General features: G+C 40.7%; 1 protein-coding gene across 4 annotated transcripts; it reads right to left on the bottom strand.

Annotated features, from left to right (window-relative positions):
* Positions 1 to 230: 230 nt before the first annotated feature.
* LOC137036265 (uncharacterized) lies at positions 231 to 16306 on the bottom strand. Of its 4 annotated transcripts, none has more exons than XM_067410318.1 (10): positions 16184 to 16306; positions 7894 to 8199; positions 6307 to 6606; positions 5781 to 6083; positions 5271 to 5567; positions 4739 to 5053; positions 4275 to 4571; positions 1018 to 1320; positions 549 to 692; positions 231 to 459 (listed from the first exon to the last, which is right to left on the bottom strand). In XM_067410318.1, exons 1-10 carry the CDS (start codon positions 16239 to 16241, stop codon positions 443 to 445), a joined length of 2340 nt encoding a protein of 779 aa, XP_067266419.1. In that variant the 5' UTR covers positions 16242 to 16306; the 3' UTR covers positions 231 to 442. The 4 variants fall into 4 exon arrangements, with proteins under 4 accessions (XP_067266419.1, XP_067266418.1, XP_067266421.1 ...); XM_067410317.1 differs by having other exon boundaries at positions 231 to 455; XM_067410320.1 differs by lacking the exon at positions 16184 to 16306 and adding an exon at positions 13770 to 13833 and having other exon boundaries at positions 231 to 455.
* Positions 16307 to 21365: the final 5059 nt, after the last annotated feature.

The raw sequence follows: 21365 nt of genomic DNA, 5'->3' as shown, positions 1-21365 counted from the left end.
TTATTTATGTGCGTCAGCAATGCTTCTATTGCTTGTTTCTGCTTCTTCGTCTGTGTTTTGATCCGGAGATTCTGTACTCTTTCAGGAGATGCCTAACAGCGACCCCTACCACATAACAGTGAAAACCTGTAAAGCCGGAAAATCCCATCAATGGCGGGGAAAGAGTTAATATATGTGGCGCAATTTTGAAATTGTGTAATAAAACATGGGGAGACTCTTGAACCTCAGAGTGAGAAAACTTTATTGATAAAGACAAGCAAATATAAACACAAATGGACAGCAGTAGCAGTAAAGTGAGATCTGTGTCTTATAAAAAATATAAACAATAAAACCTTACAAATAACATTTTCTTTAAAAACTGACACTGAAAGAGACAGCAGAAGCTCTAATAATCATTAGCATTTATTATGACTAAATACTTTAAGAAGTTCAAAATTCTGCTTCAGATTTCAATACTTTCTGAAAAAGATGAACACAGCCATAAATTAATAAATCTCAAAAATTTATATATGCAGAAAAAGTTAGTGAGAAATGAGACCATTACATACCTGATGTGTGAATATGTGCTTGATGTTGTTCAGCTCTTCTGGATCTGATTTTATAAACCACAAGAATGATAGTAGCCACGCCCACCAGAGCAGAGAGGACCAATCGGATCACAGCTTCAGTAGGACCACAACAGTGGACAGAGTCTGAGGAATAAAAACATCAAACTGAGATCAGCTCAGTAACCAGGACTGATCAAAAGCAGAGCATTTAAAAAAATGTAATAGAAAGTAAATTTAAGGTAATTAGTAATTTTAACTAAGTAGCCATGATAAGATACTCATTTAGATCTAGCTGTAATAAATAAAAGATGTGAAACTGATATTTAAATCACTGTAGACAGTGAGACGAATAAAAAAAGTATTGCTAGTTTATAATCTCCAGCATGTTCAGTTGTGGTGTTTGTGAATAAATATGTAAATAGCTGGTAAAAACAAGAAGATCTGAAGGACAGGACAAATTATCTCTCACCATAGACAGAAACACTAAATGCTTTTAATGAGTATCTCTGTGAAACCCTCATCACTAGTTTATAATCTCCAGCATGTTCAGTTGTGATGTCTGTGATGGTCAGAGATCCAGTTTGATTGTCCAGCTTCAGTCTGTCTCTGAATCTCCCATCAAGAACATCATCATATACAGTGATTCTGTCGTCCCGTTTATTGATTTCAGCTATTAAAGTGTTTTCAGTCCACTGAATCACATCATCATCTTTAATTTCAGTAAGATCAGAGTTTAGAGTGACTGAATCTCCCTTCTTCACCGATATTTCATCTGTATCACCAAACAGAGAACAAACAGAAACAGAGTTTGTAGCAGAGAGAGATTTTAAATAACTTCATGATTGCTTTTAAAAGTAAATAATTTGAAATATATTTAATTTTCAAATAATATCAGACAGAAAAAAGCAAAGTGATGTTTAGATTAATAATTGTATCTGGTGATTAAAACATAAAATTATGAAACGTCTCAGTTACGTATGTAACCTTAGTTCCCTGAATAGGGAACGAGATGCTAGGGAGCATCTCATTCCCTATTCAGGGAACTAAAGTTACATACGTAACCGAGATGTTCCCTTTCAAAGGAACTTGCGCTGCAACAATCCCAAGGTCACCATATGAGCAAGTGACCGTTCGTGTGAGGCCGAAGTGCACAACTCACAGTAGCACCACAGTAGCACCTAATAACAGACGGGCCCTGTCCCGGTGAACTCTCTCCAGAACTCCCAGGAGCAGCGCAATCAGGGGAAATGCGTACAAGCGGTAACCTCGGCCACGGCTGTACCATAGCATCCAGCCCAAGAGGTGCTGGGCTTGACATTGAGAACCACAGTGGACAGTGAGTCGTCTCTCGAGACGCAAACAGATCCACTTGGGATTCGCTGTAGTTCTCCCATAGGAGCTTCACCACCTCAGGGTGAAGTCTTCACTCCCCAGGCCTCTGCTCCTGCCTCGACAGGATGTCTGCTCTCACATTGAGGTACCCAGGGAAGTACACTGCTCTGATGGAGAGCAGCTTCCCCTGGGACCACAGGAGGATCTGATGTGCCAGTTTGTATAACGGGCGCGAGTAAGTTTTGGAAGATCATTTAGTCCATCTCTGCAAGATGGACATTTCAGGATAAGAGATGGACTAAAAGTGAACTCCCACACCTTACTGCCAGATTCTGGAAGATGAATTCTTCAAACAGTGGTACAAGAGATTGTGGTGCTGGTCCTTCAGGAGTCACTCTCAAGCTGTCTGTCTATAAGGCCTATAAAAACCCAGTCTTCATGTATTTTATAACACTTCAGCTTGTGATTCTTATTAAGAGCAGGTCGCTTTTTAGGATTCTTCACCTAACCTAAGTCTCTGAGATCCTGACACCTCACACTTCTGAAGACTCCAGGTAGGTTTCAGTTCTGGGAAATGGTGGCGCTGGAGACTAAAGGGTTCCTGATGGTTTCACACTTAATTCTTCACCTTAATTCTTAATTATTTTGCAGTTAACGTGTCTTTTCTTCTCCAGCTGTTTTTGTATAACCCCGCTGACCCAATGAGCATTTTGCTGGTCCTTGGTCATGCTTTAACTTTGCAATTTCTAGTATTACATTAGTATTGCGTCCTTCTCATGAGTATTTAATAATTTTTGACTTTTCAGTCTGAGTTAAATCTCTTTTTTGGCTCATTTTATCTGTAAAAGAAAACCTGCCTAATAATTCTGCACACCTGAATATAGGGCATTCTTCATTTCCAGCCTTCATGAACAATTATATATCACTTATAAATGATTAAAAACAATATTAATAGTAGTTATTAAGATTGATGTGGATTGGAATTGGTAAAATGTGCTTGGAAAAAAAATATGACCAGAAAATCAACTTGCCTACTAATTCTGCACTCCCTGTATGAGACCACCGATGTGTTGTCAGATCGAACTAGCACATGATGGTCCCTGGGGTCTGGAAGGAAGTGTTTCAGTGCTAGAAACACTGCCAACATCTCCAGACAGTTTATGTGCCAAGAGAAATGATGGTCCTGCCATAGACCCCGAGTCGAGCGACCACTCATGATCGCCCTCCAGCCCGTGAGGGATGCATCTGTCGTTAGTGTGACGCAACGACCAAGAGCTGCCAACACAGGTCCCTGGGACAGAAACCAAGGTTGCTTCCATAGAACTAGAGCACGAAGGCATCGCCACGTGACCCTGATCATACGAAAAAAATTCTCCCTCGGTGAGAACCCCTTGGTTTTGAGCCACCACTGCAGTGGTCTCATGTTCAGCAGGCCAAAAGGTATCACGTTGGATGCTGCTGCCATAAGACCTAACAGTCTCTGGAACTGATTTACAGTGAGTGACTGGCCTATCTTTATGTCTGAAACGGTCGAGAGAATCGATGTTATGCGGGCCGGAGATAGGCGAGCGCACATGACATTCGAATCCCACACCACGCCTAGATAAGTGGTCCTCCGAGCTGGAGAAAGCACACTTTTCTTTGCGTTTAATCTCAACACCAATCTTTTCATGTGAGCGAGAACAACATCTCAATGTTGAACTGCCATCTGCTCTGATTGAGCCAGAATCAACCAATCGTCTATGTAGTTTAGTATGCGACAAAGCCGCGTCTACACATTTGGTGAAGGTGCGGGGTGACAATGCTAGGCCGAAGGGAAGAACTTGATATTGGAATGCTTCGCCCCCGAAAGCAAACCTTAGGAACTTCCTGTGTTGGGGAAGGATTGATACATGGAAGTATGCGTCTTTTAGATCTATTATGACAAACCAGTCCTTGGATCTGATCTGTGACACAATGTGCTTTACCGTCAGCATCTTGAACTTGAGCTTTGCTACTCTTCGCTTTAACTGACGCAGATCTAAAACTGGACGCAATCCCCCGTCTTTCTTTGGCACAATGAAATACCGGCTGTAAAACCCTGACTCCCTGCTGGGAGGAGGAACCCTTTCTATAGCCTCCTTTCGCAGAAGAGTCTGTACCTCTTGTGCCATCACCAGAGCCTGCTCAGGATCCACCACAGTGGGTAGGACCCCGTTGAATCGGGGTGGGCGTGATCTGAACTGAATGAGAGTGTTTTCAGGTAAGGCTTTATAGTTCTTCACCCACCTATGACGTTCCATCTCCCTATTGGACAGATTTCATACGCGCTTCACGACGCAATCACGCAGAGGTGTTCCCACAGCGATTGATGCAGCGTGAGTTCCCTTGAAAGGGAACAAATATTTAACTCACCAAAGACAGTGAGAAAGAACTCAGCGTTCCTAAAGTTGATCTTTCGTTTATATTCTCCATCATGTTCAGTTGTGGTGTTTGTGATGGTCAGAGATCCAGTTTGATTGTCCAGCTTCAGTCTGTCTCTGAATCTCCCATCAAGAACATCATCATATACAGTGAATCTGTCAGCCGTCACATTGATTTCAGCTATTAAAGTGTTTCCAAACCTCCACTGAATCACATCATCATCCTTCATTTCAGTAAGATTAGAGTTTAGAGTGACTGAATCTCCCTCCTTCACTGTCACTGACATGACTGATCCCAATACCAAAAACACACACAGAAGAAACACAATACTGTGAAATCACAATGTTTTACTACATTAAATAGTTTAAAATGTCAGTTTGAAATAAACAAAATTATGGATGAATTAATTTAAATTTTGTCCTTAAAAACAGGTTAAACAATTTTTTTAACCTCACCAAATATATCGACATTGAACTTTTTCTTTCTCACACTGTTGATCTCTAGTGTATAAGATCCAACATGTTCAGTTGTGATGTCTGTGATGGTCAGAGATCCAGTTTGTTTGTCCAGCTTCAGTCTGTCTCTGAATCTCCCATCAAGAACATCATCATATAGAGTGATTCTGTCGACCCGTTTATTGATTTCAGCTATTAAAGTGCTTTCATTTCCAAACCTCCACTGAATCACATCAACATCTTTCATTTCAGTATAATCAGAGTCTAGAGTGATATGATATCCCTCCGACACTGACGCTGACACTGACATCCGTCCTGTAAAACCAAAAACACACACAGAAGAAACACAAACAGGGTTTGTCACAGATTGATACTGTGAAATCACTTCACAATGTTTTACTACATTAAATTGTTTAAAATGTCAGTATGAAATGAACAATATCATAAAATGACAAAAGAAACAAAATTATACATGAATTAATTAAAATTTTGTCATTAAAAAACAGCTGAAGCCATCTTTTTTTAACCTCACCAAGGGTACGGACATTGAACATTTTCTTTTTCACACTGTTGATCTCTAGTGTATAAGATCCAGCATGTTCATCTGTGGTGTATGTGATGGTCAGAGATCCAGTTTTATAATTCAGCTTCAGTCTGTCTCTGAATCTCCCATCAAGAACATCATCATATACAGTGATTCTGTCGTTATTGATTTCAGCTATTAAAGTGTTTCCAAACCTCCACTGAATCACATCATCATCCTTCATTTCAGTAAGATCAGAGTTTAGAGTGGTATAAGATCCCTTCTTCACTGACACTGACATCCGTCCTGTAAATCCAAAAACACACAAAGAAGAAACACAAACAGGGTTTGTCAGATTAATACTGTGAAATCACTTCACAATGTTTTACTAAATTAAATTGTTTAAAATTTCAGTTTGAAATAAACAGCAACCGACAAAAGAAACAAAATTATGGATGAAATAATTTAAACTTTGCCATTAAACAACAGGTTAAACTTTTTTTTTTTTTTTAACCTCACCATGGATAAAGACTTCAAACTTTTTCTTTCTCACACTGTTGTTCTCTAGTTTATAATCTCCAGCATGTTCAGTTGTGAAATCTGTGATGGTCAGAGATCCAGTTTGATTGTCCAGCTTCAGTCTGTCTCTGAATCTCCCATCAAGAACATCATCATATACAGTGATTCTGTCGGCCGTTACATTGATTTCAGCTATTAAAGTGTTTTCGGGTCCAAACCTCCACTGAATCACATCATAACGTTTCATTTCAGTAAGATCAGAGTTTAGAGTGACTGAATCTCCCTCCTTCACTGATATTTCATCTGTATCACCAAACAGAGAACAAACAGAAACAGAGTTTGTAGCAGAGAGAGATTTTAAATAACTTCATGATTGCTTTAAAAGTAAATAATTTCATATATTTAAATTTCAAATAAATTAATATCATAAAACAAAAACAGACAGAAAAGAAGCAAAATGGTGTTTGAATTAATAATTGTATCTGGTGATTAAAACATAAAATGGTGAAACAAATATTTAACTCACCAAAGACAGCGAGAAAGAACTCAGTGTACCAAAATTTGGTCTCTCGTAAATAAAGTCCAGCATGTCCAGTTGTGATGTTTGTGATGGTCAGAGATCCAGTTTGATTGTCCAGCTTCAGTCTGTCTCTGAATCTCCCATCAAGAACATCATCATATACAGTGATTTTGTCGAACCATTTATTAATTTCAGCTATTAAATTGTTTTCAAACCTCCACCAAATCACATCATCATCCTTAATTTCAGTAAGATCAGAGTTTAGATTGACTGAATCTCCCTCCTTCACTAACACTGACTTCATTTCTGTAACACAAAAAAAGAAAAGGAAAAAAGGATTAATATTTATAAATAATAGGGATGTCCCGATCACGTTTTTTTGCCCTCGAGTCTGAGTCAGAGTCATTTGATTTTGAATATCTACCGATACCGAGTCCCGATCCGATACTTCTATAATACATAAAAAAGAATAAAGAAGAGCGAAAAAACAGATCCAGGAACAGTGCTTTTCAGGTTTTTCAGGTATCTAACAGTAGTTTTCACGTACAGAAAATGGATAAAGTAATCAAATATAAAATATCACTGCATATTATCTTTACTGTATAAAATAAATAAAGATTAATCATTATTGAAGTTACAAAAACTATTCAGTCAAGAGCAGTGAGTGATTTCTTTGTTATTTGTTGTTTGATTTAACATTAAAAACAGGCAGCAGGAATAGTTTTTTTTCCCTATAAGACATGCACGATCCAGTACATATACTGTTACACATGCGCTGTCTTTCTCGACTAATATATGTTCACTGAAGACATAACCGACTATGTTTGCTAGGATACTCGACAAGACGGGGATGTTGACATAATTTTTGTATGAATTTGTCCGCTGAAGCGCAAGACTTGAAAGAGAACTCAGTATTTGCGCGCTGACTGGAATAAGCGTGTGCGCGCTTCGGATGAGCGCACACACAAATCTTTTCACAGCGCGCGAGCTCTCTTTTGCGTCTTGTTCTTGAAGGTTTAAATAAGCAAGGCTTAAATGAGTTAGTTTAAACACAGATAGCAACGTGTGCTGTTCAGGTCTCACCTGCGCTCGCGCTATCAACGGCGATGACGGCGTAAATGACTGGACATTACAGCAGACGGCACTCGCAGTTAACAGTTTACAAAGAGTAACTGTTTTGTCCACGCTTTCTGATTATCATTGTTGTAACGTTTTGTGCATCCATCGACTGAAACATACATTACCTGAACTCTGTCTGTCTGTTTTCCACGTTGCTATTTTAAACAAACCATGTTAACCAATAGATGCATCGTCATTCTAGATGGACCGCGGTGCAAGTGTGTACCGAACCGAGAGTGGAGAACCGTACGGTTCGTTTTTTTACCGAGAACCGTTGCACCCCTAATACATATATATCCGAGTCCTGATTGGGAGGTAACGTCCGATTCCGATCGAGTCTGAAACCACGTGATCAGGCCCGATTTCCGATCGCGTGATCGGATCTGGACATCCCTAATAAATAACAAATTGTGTATGAATTAAATTTTAAATAGTGATAAAAAATAAAACAGGTGAAACAAATATTAAACTCACCAAAAATATGGAGAACGAATAACTTTCTCATTCTGTTGGACAATAGTGTATAATCTCCAGCATGTTCAGTTGTGGTGTCTGTGATGGTCAGAGATCCAGTTTGTTTGTCCAGCTCCAGTCTGTCTCTGAATCTCCCATCAAGAACATCATCATATACAGTGATTCTGTCGTCCCGTTTATTGATTTCAGCTATTAAAGTGCTTTCATTTTCAAACCTCCACTGAATCACATCATCATCCTTCATTTCAGTAAGATCAGAGTTTAGAGTGACTGAATCTCCCTCCTTCACTGTCACTGTCTTCCATCCTGTAACACAAAAAAAGACAAAAAAAAAAAGAAAAGAAAAGGATTAATATTTATAAATAACAAATTGTGTATGAATCTCCCTCCATCACTGACACATACTCATCTTCTTCATTATAATCAGATGAACCTGAAGAACAGAGTTTTCATTAAAGCTTTAAAATCACTTGATGTTGGTTTGGTGAAGTTTCACTAAAACACTTTTAATAATTTAAATGTGATGTTAATAATATTCTGCAGACGGAGGACGGATGGCTCTGTGAACGCTAAACTCTCGCGAGACGGTGCGTGATTGAACATGGCAGCGCGTTGCTGCTGGAAGTCAGCAAACTTTTCTCTTTGTTTGTTTATTTGTTTGTTCACTTCACCTCCCACAAATACAATAAACTGGATTACAATTCAGACCTGGATCAGCATAACCTGGAACATCCGTGGCGTTAGCTCTCAGACAAAAAAAAAAATAAAGTTCTCAAATATTTGGATAATCTACAGGCAGATATATGCTTACTACAAGAAATACACCTTGCAGATTCAAAACAAAACACCCTAAGATCAGCACAATTCACTCACTCATTTTCGGCCACTTATAATTCAAAACAAAGAGGATTATGTATCTTGAAAAATTCAATTTGTTCATAACACAACTATTTCAGACCCAGAAGGACGCTTTATTATTATAAACATAACAATTAACAATAGCCAACATTTACGGCCCAAATTCAGATAACCCCCACACTTTTCTTTTCTTCCATTTCAAATTTTTCCAACGGCCCGGTAATTATAGGAGGCGATTTTAACACCGTAATTGACCCATCACTTGACCGATCCGCAAGTAATAAAAGACACTGGCAATCCACTGACACAATAATACAGTCCATGAGAGATTTTGGCCTTGGCGATGGATGGAGGCTACAGCATCCAACTGACAGAGAACTGTCAGTGACCACGCTCCAGTAACATTCATATGGAATCCAGCTAATTTACATAAACACATCAGTAGATGGCGCTTTAACATATCACTCCTTAAAGACCCAGGGCCTTATTTTAACGATCTAAACGCAAAGTGTGAAGCACACGGCGCAGGTGCACTCAGGGCGTGTCCAAATCCACTTTTGCTATTTTAATAACGGAAAAATGGTCTGTGCGCCGGGGCGCATTTTTGAAATGGGTTGTCCCTATTCTCTTACTGAGTAATGGGCGTAACGTTCAATAAACCAATCAGAGTGTCATCTCCCATTCCCTTTAAGAGCAAGATGCGCTCGCGCCATGGCGGATTGCTATTTAAATGGCGGAATTTGTTGGCGGAAAAGCTGAACGCTTTTCAAGCGAAGAAACCGATCTGCTCGTGCGCGAAGTTAAAGCGGGCTTGCAAATGCAGGCTTTCAAATAGCTCCGTGCGATGAGTCCGTTAATATATATGTGTGTGTATTGGCACGATTGTTCAATTAATTAGCCAATTTCGTTCATCATTATAAGTAGTAATAGGCTGAATTGAAAATAGGTAGCCTAATTCTAATACACGCAATGACTATTCATCATTACATTTTTATATTTATGTAGCCTACACAATAATATTCTTTTACACTGTAATCCTTTTGTTTTTAATATTTGGCATGATTGTGTGATGCGCATCCCTGTGTGTAATAAGCAAAGTCAACGCGCACTTTGGACGCGCCCAGAGGCGCAGTTTCTACCAACGCGCTCTAACAAAAACATATTGCGCCATTGACTTTAGACCAGGTTTGAGTTGGTCTATGGCGCAGTCTATTTTCAGCTCCTTAAAATAGCAATGCGCCTGAACACACCTCTTTTTTAGACCAGCACACCCATGGGCGCACTAACTGCGTCCTTAAACTTACTAATTTAAGGACGTGGCGCTGAACTGGAAAACGCGAACGGCGCCGGATGCAAACTAGCAAACACACTTGCGCTGCGCCTTGCATCGCATTGCGCTGGGTGTATTATAGGGCCCCCAGAGTTTGACAGTTATCTTAAAGAGAGTGGACATCCTTCCTAGAAATAAACGACACAACAAAGTTATCAGCTTCATTACTTTGGGAAACAGGCAAATCGGTATTACGAGGTAAAATCATTTCATTCTCCGTCCATAAAAAGAAAATAGAAAAACAAGAAGAAATCAGACTAGAAATAAAATAAAAGAACTTGAAATATTACATGCAAATAACCCAACAGAAGTAATATATAATGAATTAAGAGAACAAAAATTCCTGCTAAACGAAATTTATAGACTCCGTCAAGAAACCTACCATCATAGCAATAAATCCAGTAAATATTTGGCCAATCAGATTAAAAGAAACAGAGAAAAAGTAACAATTGCAACTATTAAGGACTCAGCAGGGAAGCCTACCAACTCTCCACAAGAAATAAATATTTCGAACAATATTTCGAAACTTCTATGCTAAACTCTATTCATCTGATAATAACACAAGACAAGACGATATTAATTCATTTTTCAATAATATCCAACTCCCCAAACTTAACACTGAACAAATCAGCGCACTGGACAAACCAATCATAGAAAAAGAACTCCATATCCCCTTGAGTCGAATGCCTAACAATAAAGCACCAGGACCCGATGGCTTCCCTGCTGAGTTCTATAAACATTTCTGGTCCATTTTTATCTCCATTATTCATCAGAGCAATAACGGAAATAAAAGGAAATTCAAGATTACCAATGCACGAACACAGCCACTATTTCACTTATCCCTAAACCTAATAAAGACCCAACCCTTCCGTCAAACTCATATCTCTCATCAATGTAGACATCAAAATAATCAGTAAAGTTCTTGCACATAGAATTGAAAAAATTATCCCATTCATATTCCACCCGGATCAGACTGGTTTTATTAAAGGTAGGCAGGCATCCAACAACACATGCAGACTATACGATTTAATCCATTATTCATCCCTACAGCAGGAAAATACCATTATAGTCCATAGCTGTCAACATTGAACACTGAAAATAAGGGAGATTTCCCGGAATCCATCCCCAAAATAAGGGATTTTTTTACACGATTATTACGTTGGCACGGGGACAGGGGGTCAGGACCCCCGCAGTTTTAAAAAGACAGAAATCGACCCCCGCACTTTTGATAAGGGCTGCTTCAATCAGTCACACTATTTCATCTTTTAGCTTAGGATATTTTCTTTCAGATGAGAAAGAATATTTTCTCATTTTCAAATATTTTCCTTCAAATTTTCATTTTCACGTTTCTGTGAGCTTTCGTTCGTAAACAATCAACGGAAATGCGCTCTCGAACGGAGAAACACGCGATCTCCAAACCATCGATCAAAGCGTGCTAACGTTTTAGGACAGGTCGATGGTATATAAATCATGCCCGAACGTTAGCGTTTGTCACTCAAGCCAAACCGCCCATTCAGAGACCGAGAAATTTGAAGGCTGATCTCTCAGGTTGACGCGCAAGCTGGCTTGACTGAAGTTTTCGTGAGGATAGTTTATGGACTGTTTTGATTTCGGTAAATACATCTAGAAAGGTAAAAGCATTGATGGCATCTATAAAAGAGATATCTGAAAGCGAAACGAAAGTGATATTGCCTCGTCCAGTGAGGAGGACGCACTAGAGGAGAACTGCGCGTTTAATTGCTATGTGTATACTGTAATACTGCATTTACAATGCTTATCAGTGGCGTGCACTTTGATCATGAAAGTGAAAGTGCCCTTTGCAGTCGCATCGCGGTGCCCCCATGTTCCCATTTCTCCCGATGTCCATTACAATTTATATACTTCATTTCCCGCGAGCCTTTCAAAGAAACTCCATGAGCGCGGAAAGACGCGTTTGGCGCAAGCGTGCATCGCCCCTGGTCAAGTGCAAGCCACTTCACAGACACAGATAGTTGTGTGTTCTGAGTTAACACAATCAGTGTTAACACAATAAAAATACGGGATATTATACGGGAAAATACTAAAACGGGAAGACAGCGGGAAAAGAGCTAAAATACGTGAGAAACCCGGAAAAAACGGGAGGGTTGACAGCTATGTTATAGTCACTTTAAATGCAGAAAAAGCTTTTGAGTCAATTGGAACTTTTTATTCACCACATTACAAAAATTTGGCTTTGGTGAGTCGTTTATTAATTGGATTAAAATGTTATACACAGCACCTTCTGCCAGTCACAACCCACGGACTAACATCACAAAGCTTCACACTGCACAGGGGGACTAGGCAAGGATGCCCACTTTCTCCTTCTTTATTCACCATCTTCACTGAACCCTCAGTAGCAGCCATCCGTCAGAACCCGCTCATCAGAGGAATCCACACACCCCAAACACAACATAAGATCAGTTTATATGCTGATGACATTTTACTCTTTTTGCAAAATCCTCAATCATCTCTGCAAGAAATAATTAAAACCATTGATTTATACTCTACAATATTAGAATAAATCCTCAATTCTTCCACTACATCAAACCTAATGGGATGTGGTAGCCCAGGTATCACCCATTCCTCTATGCACAGGCCACATCACATATTTAGGTGTTAGGGTTTCCACCAGGCTGTCAGAGCTAACTGGACTCAACTTCACTCCTTTACTGAAAACAATAGAAGACGACCTTCACCGCTGGCACAACTTTCCATCCAGGGCAGAATAGCTATAATCAAAATGACAGTACTTCCAAAAATAAACTATTTATTCTCAATGATCCCAACCCAACCTTCTCTCAATTGGTTCAAATCTTTAGACTCCATCATTACCCGATTCTACTAGAAAAATAAACCACCTCGTATAAAATTAAGCACTTTACAAAAACCCAAATTCTTAGGAGGATTAGAAGCACCGCATTTTTACCATTACTCACTAGCAAACCAACTTCAATACATGTATAAATGGATTCACCCCACTCAGTCAGACATTATATGGCTAGACATAGAACAATCACTCTGCGAAAACTTGTACATATCAGACATCCCATTTCTTAGTCCATTAAACATCACCCATGTTTCAAAGCACTGACAATAGCCTCTGCCCTGACAGCCTGGTGGAAATATCATCAAATCACAAACTCCAATCAGGCCCCATCTAAACTCACCCCACTCTGGAACAACCCTGATTTCACAAGCAACAAAAAAACACTCAATTTCAATAAGGGCACAAAAGGGCATCACACATATAAATCACATTTTTCAGTCTAACAACTTTGTTTCATTTTCCTACTTAGTCCAGGAGTACGGTATCGGGAGCAATCAATTCTTGAACTATCTGCAACTCAAATCAGCTGTTTTATCCAAAATCAACAATATAACTATCAATCTTCACCTTCCTACCGCATTAACAGATTTAGTTAATATATCCTCCCTGAAAAAAATACTTTCCAAAATATACAAAATTATAACTAATTCAAATAAAACCATAACTTTACCAACAATTAAATGGGAAGAAGACCTTTCGATTGCTCCTGATACTGACTTCTAGACTCTGAATTTGTAAAAATATTTATTCCATGACTAAAGATGCCAACCTTCAGCTCGTACAGTACAAGACTCTTCATAGAAAACACTGCACTGGGGAAAGGCTGTCTAAAATGGGACTCACATCAATAATTTGCTCACACTGCTCACAAAACTGCCCGGACACATATATCCACGCCACATGGCACTGCACACCCATTAAACACTTTTGGAAAGACGTCACTGAATCCCTATCCCACATCCCATTATCCCCCTTACTCTGTCTACTGGGCGTTCTATCAACTCTCAATCAGGAAATGACAAACAAAAGGATGCTCCTTGTAGCCTTAGCCATTGCCAAGAAAACTATCTTCTTAAACTGGAAATCCTGAAACAATATTCACATAACGCATTGGAAAAATTTGCTCATAGACTACATCTCCCTAGAATCTTTTTCACCTCATTACAACTGTATATCGGAACCACAAAACTCCAGATCGGACCTCCTTCAACTATTACAAATCTGACACACTCATTCTGATTTATTGTATTCATTTATTATTATACATACTTATACAAGTTTTTAGTAATATTGTGAGTATTTTCATTATTATAATTATCATTGACATTATTGTTATTAATATTATCAATATCATAGAAACATTTAGCAGTATTGGAATGATGGCGGTGTGATGATGTTTTGCTTAATGTAAGTATGGTAATGGTATAATGTATATCTTTAAAAATTAAAAAATAAATAAATAAATAAATAAAATGATAATGATGATGATAATGATAATAATAATTATACTAATAATAATATAAATTATCTAAAATATAAAAACATAACCAAATCAAATCAACACCTAACATATACCACACATGATTTTAATGCACCAAATGCTGATTTTAAAGGGATAGTTCACCCAAAAATGAGCATCCAAGATGTAGGTGACTTTTTTTCTTCAGTAGAACACAAATTGTGAAATTGTGAACTGCAACCGCTGCCGTCTGTCAGTCAAATAATAGGGGTGGATGGGAACTTCTACTATAAGGCTGCATTCACACGGGGCGCCGGCGTTAACGCTTCTCGTTTACTTTGAATGGGTGATGTCATGCGTTGCCGAACTGAATTGTGGGTTCCGTCGCGTCGCTTCACTCGCGTTGCAAGCGGCAGAAGTTGAAGATTTCTCAACTTTAAGCGCCAACGCAGGCGTCATCCAATCAGATCGCCCTATGCAAATACCCTAGAGCAGTCGCAGCCAACTGCGTTCGTGCAACACCGGAAAGTAATGTGATTGGATGTAATCACTATAACGGTTGCGTCAGCACAAGCTTCAGACACGCCCTCCGTCAAGCGTTGATGCTGACGCCCCGTGTGAATGCAGCGTAAGAGTAAATAGAACTTGCTTAGACAAATCAAAATTAAACCCTGCGGCTCGTGACGTCAGACTGATGTCCTAAGACACGAAACGATCGGTTTGTGTGAGAAACTGAACAGTATTTATATCATTTTTTACCTCTAATACACCACTATGTCACTTGGTGAGGTCTGATCGCGTTCTGACAACGACAGTGATGTCTAGCACTCATTGAAGTATGCACGAGACATCACCGTCGTTGTCAGAGCGCGATCAGACCTCACCGTCACGAGCCGCAGGGTTTAATTTGGATTTGTCTAAGCTAGTTCTATTTACTTTAGTTCTATTATTATTATTACTGTTATTACTGTTGCTATTATTATTTATACAAATGTTATTATTATTATTATTATGGATTTTACTTTCTCCGTCAACACAACTTATCATCACCATCTTTAGTATCATTATTGTTATTATTACTGTTTTATTATTACTGATATTACTGTTGTCGTCATCACAAAATATTATTATTATACATGCAATTACTATTTACATGCTTCTATTACCCATCTGTCATTTCTGCTTATTTTTCATTGCTGTTACTATCACTGCTGTTTTATTGCTGTTTTTTTTTTGTGTTGTGTTCACCCTATGTTGTAAGTTTTGCACTCCTAATAAAAAAAAATAAAATAATAATATTCTGCAGCAGTAAAATGTCACATGGAAACTCATACTGTTGAGTATCTGAGCTTCATATTTTTATTATTTTTATTATTCAATCACTAATAACCGAGTTTAGAGCTGAATTTAAACTTGATCCGACAGTAAAAATCACAGTTCAATTATTTCTATACGAGACAAATTGTAATGTGTTTGTTCTGTTTAGGTTTAATTTTGTCTCTGTTTCCATTTGCCTGAGTTCTCTATCATTAGTTCATTAATCCTAGACCTGTTATTTAAACCCTGAGTTCAGTTCAGTTCAGTTCAGTTCATCGTCCGGTATCGTCTGCGTTACGTAGTTGTTTTTCTCCTCATGATTTTCCTGTAAATTGTGTGGATTATTAGATTATTTCACTACAGCCACCGTCGCTGACACTAACAGTGAATGTTAATATTCTCTAACTAATTTAACCAGTAATTTATCACATGGCACCAAAACAGAAACAACTGAAGCCATAAAAACATGTTTAAAACTCACCATCCAGAGGCCAGAAACACAAACAGAACAAAACGAATTTAAGAAACATTTTCTTCATCGGTTCACTGAAAATGTCTGAAAACCCTCAGATTGATCTAAAACACAACTGGACTGTGATATTTATCTGGTTAAGTGTGAATCCTCCCCCAACCTCGGTTAGTTTCCGCTCACACATCCATCTCCTGTGACATCACGAAAATCAACAATCTCCTGTGACATCACGAAAATCAACAATCGCCTGTGACATCACGAAAATCAACAAGCTTTTGCTGATCTTACATTTTCAAATGAATTCTGGTCCTAAATGAAAACTAACAGCAGAAGAGTGAATTTTGGTTTAGATATCTGAATCTACTGCTGTGTTATCAGCGCTGCAAGCTGTCAATCATATTTGACTGTTGATGGATTCACATTATTTCAGTGTAAAGATGTTTTGTGTGGAGTGGAAGGTTGTGAGTTTCTTATTAGAAGGAGAAAATACGAAAAAAAGTTTCAACCACAAAACACTGACAGGCGCATCAACGACAAACATCCAGCAGACACTGTTTATCCACCGAGAGATCAAACCACATTTCTGTAGAGATAAAACTAACAAAAAAAAACATTGCAGGGTTCATTTGATGCAAAAGCCAGTAAATCATGTATAATGTTTGCCAAAATTCATGAGTATTGCAAACATACAGTAACTTGCAAAGGTAATCATTCATTTAGTGAAATATCATTTGGTTACCAGACAGTTTTGGTCTTGGGAGACTTTGATGAGAAATGCTTGAGCTCATAATCATCAGATGTTTGGCTTTTTGATTGCAGGCTTTGGTATTTTGGCGAATCTGAGCAAAATAACTCTTTTAGAGAGGTGGTTGATTATGATTTCACTTTTTAACTTTAGTTAGTGTGTAAATGATGCTTTATTAACAAAATTCGGGAGGAGCAGGTGCAGATAATTAAACTAATTTGCACAAGTGGAAAGCATTCAGCTAATCAACCAACAACAAGAGGTTTATATACTGCAGACTTACCTCTGTTTGTTGACAGTTTATCAGCATTTTGGTTCACCCTTCTGTTATTATGTCGCAAGTTAACCTCTCTCTCCGTCCAACAGCAATGCCAACTTCCCAGAGGATCCTGTGCCCCAACCTGCCGGCCCCTCGACAACTCCTCCGCCTGACACTGCACCCAAGCCCCAGGTCAGCCCTCACCTCCATCAGCGAGACCTCAATATACCTGCTGTCCCAATGATTCTACCTATTGAGAAGTGGAGAGTAGTGGGATTGAGGGAAGCTCTAGCCAATTTGGATGTACAGTTCTTACGGAAGCTGAATAAAGCGGAACTGTACGATCTATACGTCAATTTACAGTTAGCCTACTTCTCTCCGAAGTCCACTCCAGCTCCCAAGATGGCCAGCAGGCAGAGCAAAGCCAGCAAAGCCAAACGTTCATCTCGCTCAACTCCATCTTCCTCCCGCACAAGATCTGGCTCGACTTAGTTGTTGGGGCGCAGCAGCAGCAGTCCTTCAGCGAGCAGCAGTCCTTTGCCGCTTCCCAGATCCCTCTGCCGTAAGACCTAGTTCGCCTCTCGTTGAAGCCCAACATTTCTACTCGGCTTCTCTCTCCACAGTGTCGTATGCGGCCGAGCCAGCCGGTCTCCCCTCAGCTTCATAGCCTTTTCCAGTTGTCCATAACCCTCCCTCTTTTCAGTGACCTCCAGCTCCCTTCGCAGACACTAGCGCGAGGATGCTCAGGCTCAAACCTTCCTTCAGTTCTCTCCGATCGTCTCTAACCCTGCCCCTTTTCAATGGCAGGCAGCGCAAGTTAATGCGAGGGCGCCTACGCCTTCAGCTCAAGATTTTACAGCTCACCTTCATGCTCCATTAAATCTTCCTTTTCAAGCCCCAGAGGCCGACTCAAGCTTGAGGCCACCGCTGCTGACAAATGAAGTCCTGGCCCCTGCTTCCTGCAATCCAAATCACCATACTTTCTCTTCACAGCAGCAGCGATGCCCATCCTGATGCTTGGTCTTGATGTAGCTTTGCGTTAAGGGCCTCCAAGTCAGGTCCATCAAAGGCTATCTGAGGGGCGTCCAATTTTTCCACAAACTGATTTATGGCACCCCCTCCCCAGAAATAAACAACTCTCAAACCTCTTGCCTGATAAAAGGGATCCATCGATCCAAACCCTCCCGCACCCTGACACCAGACAACCTATAACGCTAGACATCCTCACCAAATGTATCCATACCCTCCGCACAAGCTATCAGCCCCTCAATGCCTCCTGCTCCCTCTACGTCATGTCCATTCTTGTCTTTTCTGGCTTTCTCAGATGCTCTGAAATCGCAATCACCTCAAAATTCGACCCGAAAGTTCCGATGATCGCGTAAACGATTGGCTGATGTTTTTAAGGCCCTACCTTGTGCACAGATGACGTATATTAATATTATTCCTTTCAGTGCACCTAATAGTCTTTTATCTGTTAGTAAAGACAGTTTCAAGTAATATTGCAAAAATGTATAAAACAAAACATCCCCTTTAGCACCTTTAAGCAAAGCAAAACAGATCAAACTAAAAAGGCCACTATATATATATATTTTCAACCACCCGTCTCCAATCCAACCATACCAAACTGTCCTAGCGTATCACAAATTCAGAAATACCCAGTCTAAATCTCCACTTGAACCTCTTTTCATGGATGCTTCCAATAAACCTGCTACACGCTTCTGGTTCCAAAAACATTTCAAATCAGTTCTCCAGCAATCCGGCATCTGAGCACAAAATTTTTCCAGTCATTCGTTCCACATAGGGGCAGCAACATCAGCAGCCAAAAAGGCCTCTCCCAGCAGCAGATCCAAGCTCTAGGAAGATGGTCTTCAGATGCTTTCCAAAGCTACTGTACATCAGGACCAACTGTTTCCAAATCAAAAAGCTGTCAATCATATTCGACTATTGATGGATTCACATTATTTCAGTGTAAAGATGTTTTGTGTGGAGTGGAAGATTGTGAGTTTCTTATTAGAAGGAGAAAATACGAAGAAACGCTTCAACCACAAACTACTGACACGCGCATCAACGACAAACATCCAGCAGACACTGTTTATCCACCGAGAGATCAAACCACATTTCTGTAGAGATAAAACAGAGGAAAAAACATTTCAGTGTTCATTTGATGCAAAAACCAGTGAATCATGTATAATGTTTGCCTGTGTTGTTAAAACTAAATTCATAAGTATTGCAAACATACAGTAACCTGCAAATGTAATCATTCATTTAGAGAAATATCATTTGGTTTTGGTCTTGGGAGACTTTGATGAGAAATACTTGAGCTCATAATCATCACGTTTTGCTTTTTGATTGCAGGCTTTGGTATTTTGGCGAATCTGAGCAAAATAACTTTTAGAGGGGTGGTTGATTATGATTTCACTTTTTTAACTTTAGTTAGTGTGTAAATGATGTGTTATTAACAAAGTTCGGGAGGAGCAGGTGCAGATAATTAAACTAATTAGCACAAGTGGAAAGCATTCAGCTAATCAACCAACAACAAGAGGTATATATACTGCAGACTTACATCTGTTCATTGACAGTTTATCAGCATTTTGGTTCACCCTTCTGCTATTATGTCGCAAGTTAACCTTTCTCCGTCCAACAGCAATGCCAACTTCCCAGAGGATCCTGCACCCCAACCTGCCGGCCCCTCGACAACTCCTCCGCCTGACACTGCACCCAAGCCCCAGGCTTCCACACGCGGCCGACTGCCTGCCCGCGTACTCGCCTAGATGCCGAGGTCAGCCCTCACCTCCATCTGCGAGACCTCATCATACCTGCCGTCCCAATGATTTTACCTATTGGGAAGTGGAGAGTAGTGGGATTGAGGGAAGCTCTAGCCAATTTGGATGTACAGTTCTCACGGAAGCTGATTAAAGTGGAACTGTACGATCTTGTGGCAAGGGGGGCGTGGTTCAGCGAATGCTGCAGTGGGGGAGAGCGTCAGGAGACACGCGGTGGATGAGCGGGTTAAGCGCAAATAGCAAACACCTCTCTCTTGTTACAGTAATTGGTGTGGAGAGAGTATTTAACGCCAGGAGAAACAGGAGTGAGAGAGAGAAGGACTACTGGCTGCCACACTCCTGGAGACCTGCTGAAACTGCTGGAGTGAATTACAATATTGTTTATGACTGTTTTGTGCCTGTCTGCACACCTTTTTGTTTGATTCTGTTAATAAAGCAACCAGTAGTCACAGCCGACCCTTGTCGTATTCCTTCCTTTTATTACGAACTCTGTTACACTGGTGCCAAAACCCGGGAAGGAAGACAGACGCCGCCGTCATGCAAACGCCCTCCACCGCACCATTTGCGGAGCTCATCACGCCTCTCGCGGTAATGCAGCGAGAGCAACATCAGGCCCTGCTGGACTTACATCAAGACCAGGAGAGGCGGTTCCAAACCGTTCTCCAAGTCCAGCAGGAAGACCGTGAGAGGTTCCAGAGCTGGATGGACCGGGAGGTTCGGCCGAAAGCTCTGGAACAACGAGCTGTGCCCGCCAGTATTCCACTCCACAAAATGGGGCCTGAGGACGACCCGGAGGCATTCCGCGACCTCTTCAAGCGGTCGGCCGAGGTTTGTGGATATCCAAGGGACCGGTGGCCAATGCGCCTGGTCCCGCTGCTCTCCGGGGAGTCCCAGACAGCACACAGCAGCTTCCGGTGCAGAACCTCCTTGTGTTTGAAGATCTGAAGAGGGCCATCATCCAGCGGGTCGACCGGAGCCCTGAACAACACCGCCAGCGGTTCCGGTCCTTGGAGCTGGCAGAGTCCGGCCGGCACTTCGTGATGGCCCAACAGCTCTGGGACTCCTGCCGCAAATGGTTGCTGGCCGACGGAAGCGACGTGGAGATGATCATCGACCGAGTGGTACTGGAGCAGTTTATCACTCTGCTGCCCAGGAGGATGGCCGAGTCGGTCCAGTGCCACCGCCCCACGTCGCTGGAGTCGGCTATTCATCTTGCGGAGGACCATATGGTGGAGTGCCCGGCGAACCTCTTCCATCTGCTTCTCTTTCTCTCCCTCTCTTCCATCTCCTTCTCTCTCTCGCCCTGTCCCTCTACCCAGATCTCGTCCACCCGGCCCTCCTGGCGTCCCGCCCCAGGGTGGACCCCGCTCCTGTTTCTCCACTCTCTTCACGCCAGCCGCTTAA

Source organism: Chanodichthys erythropterus, chromosome 14, assembly GCF_024489055.1.
Source record: "Chanodichthys erythropterus isolate Z2021 chromosome 14, ASM2448905v1, whole genome shotgun sequence".
Taxonomy (NCBI): Eukaryota; Metazoa; Chordata; class Actinopteri; order Cypriniformes; family Xenocyprididae; genus Chanodichthys; species Chanodichthys erythropterus.
The sequence above is the reverse complement of the archived record's forward strand: the minus strand, read 5'-3'. Positions and strand labels throughout refer to the sequence as shown.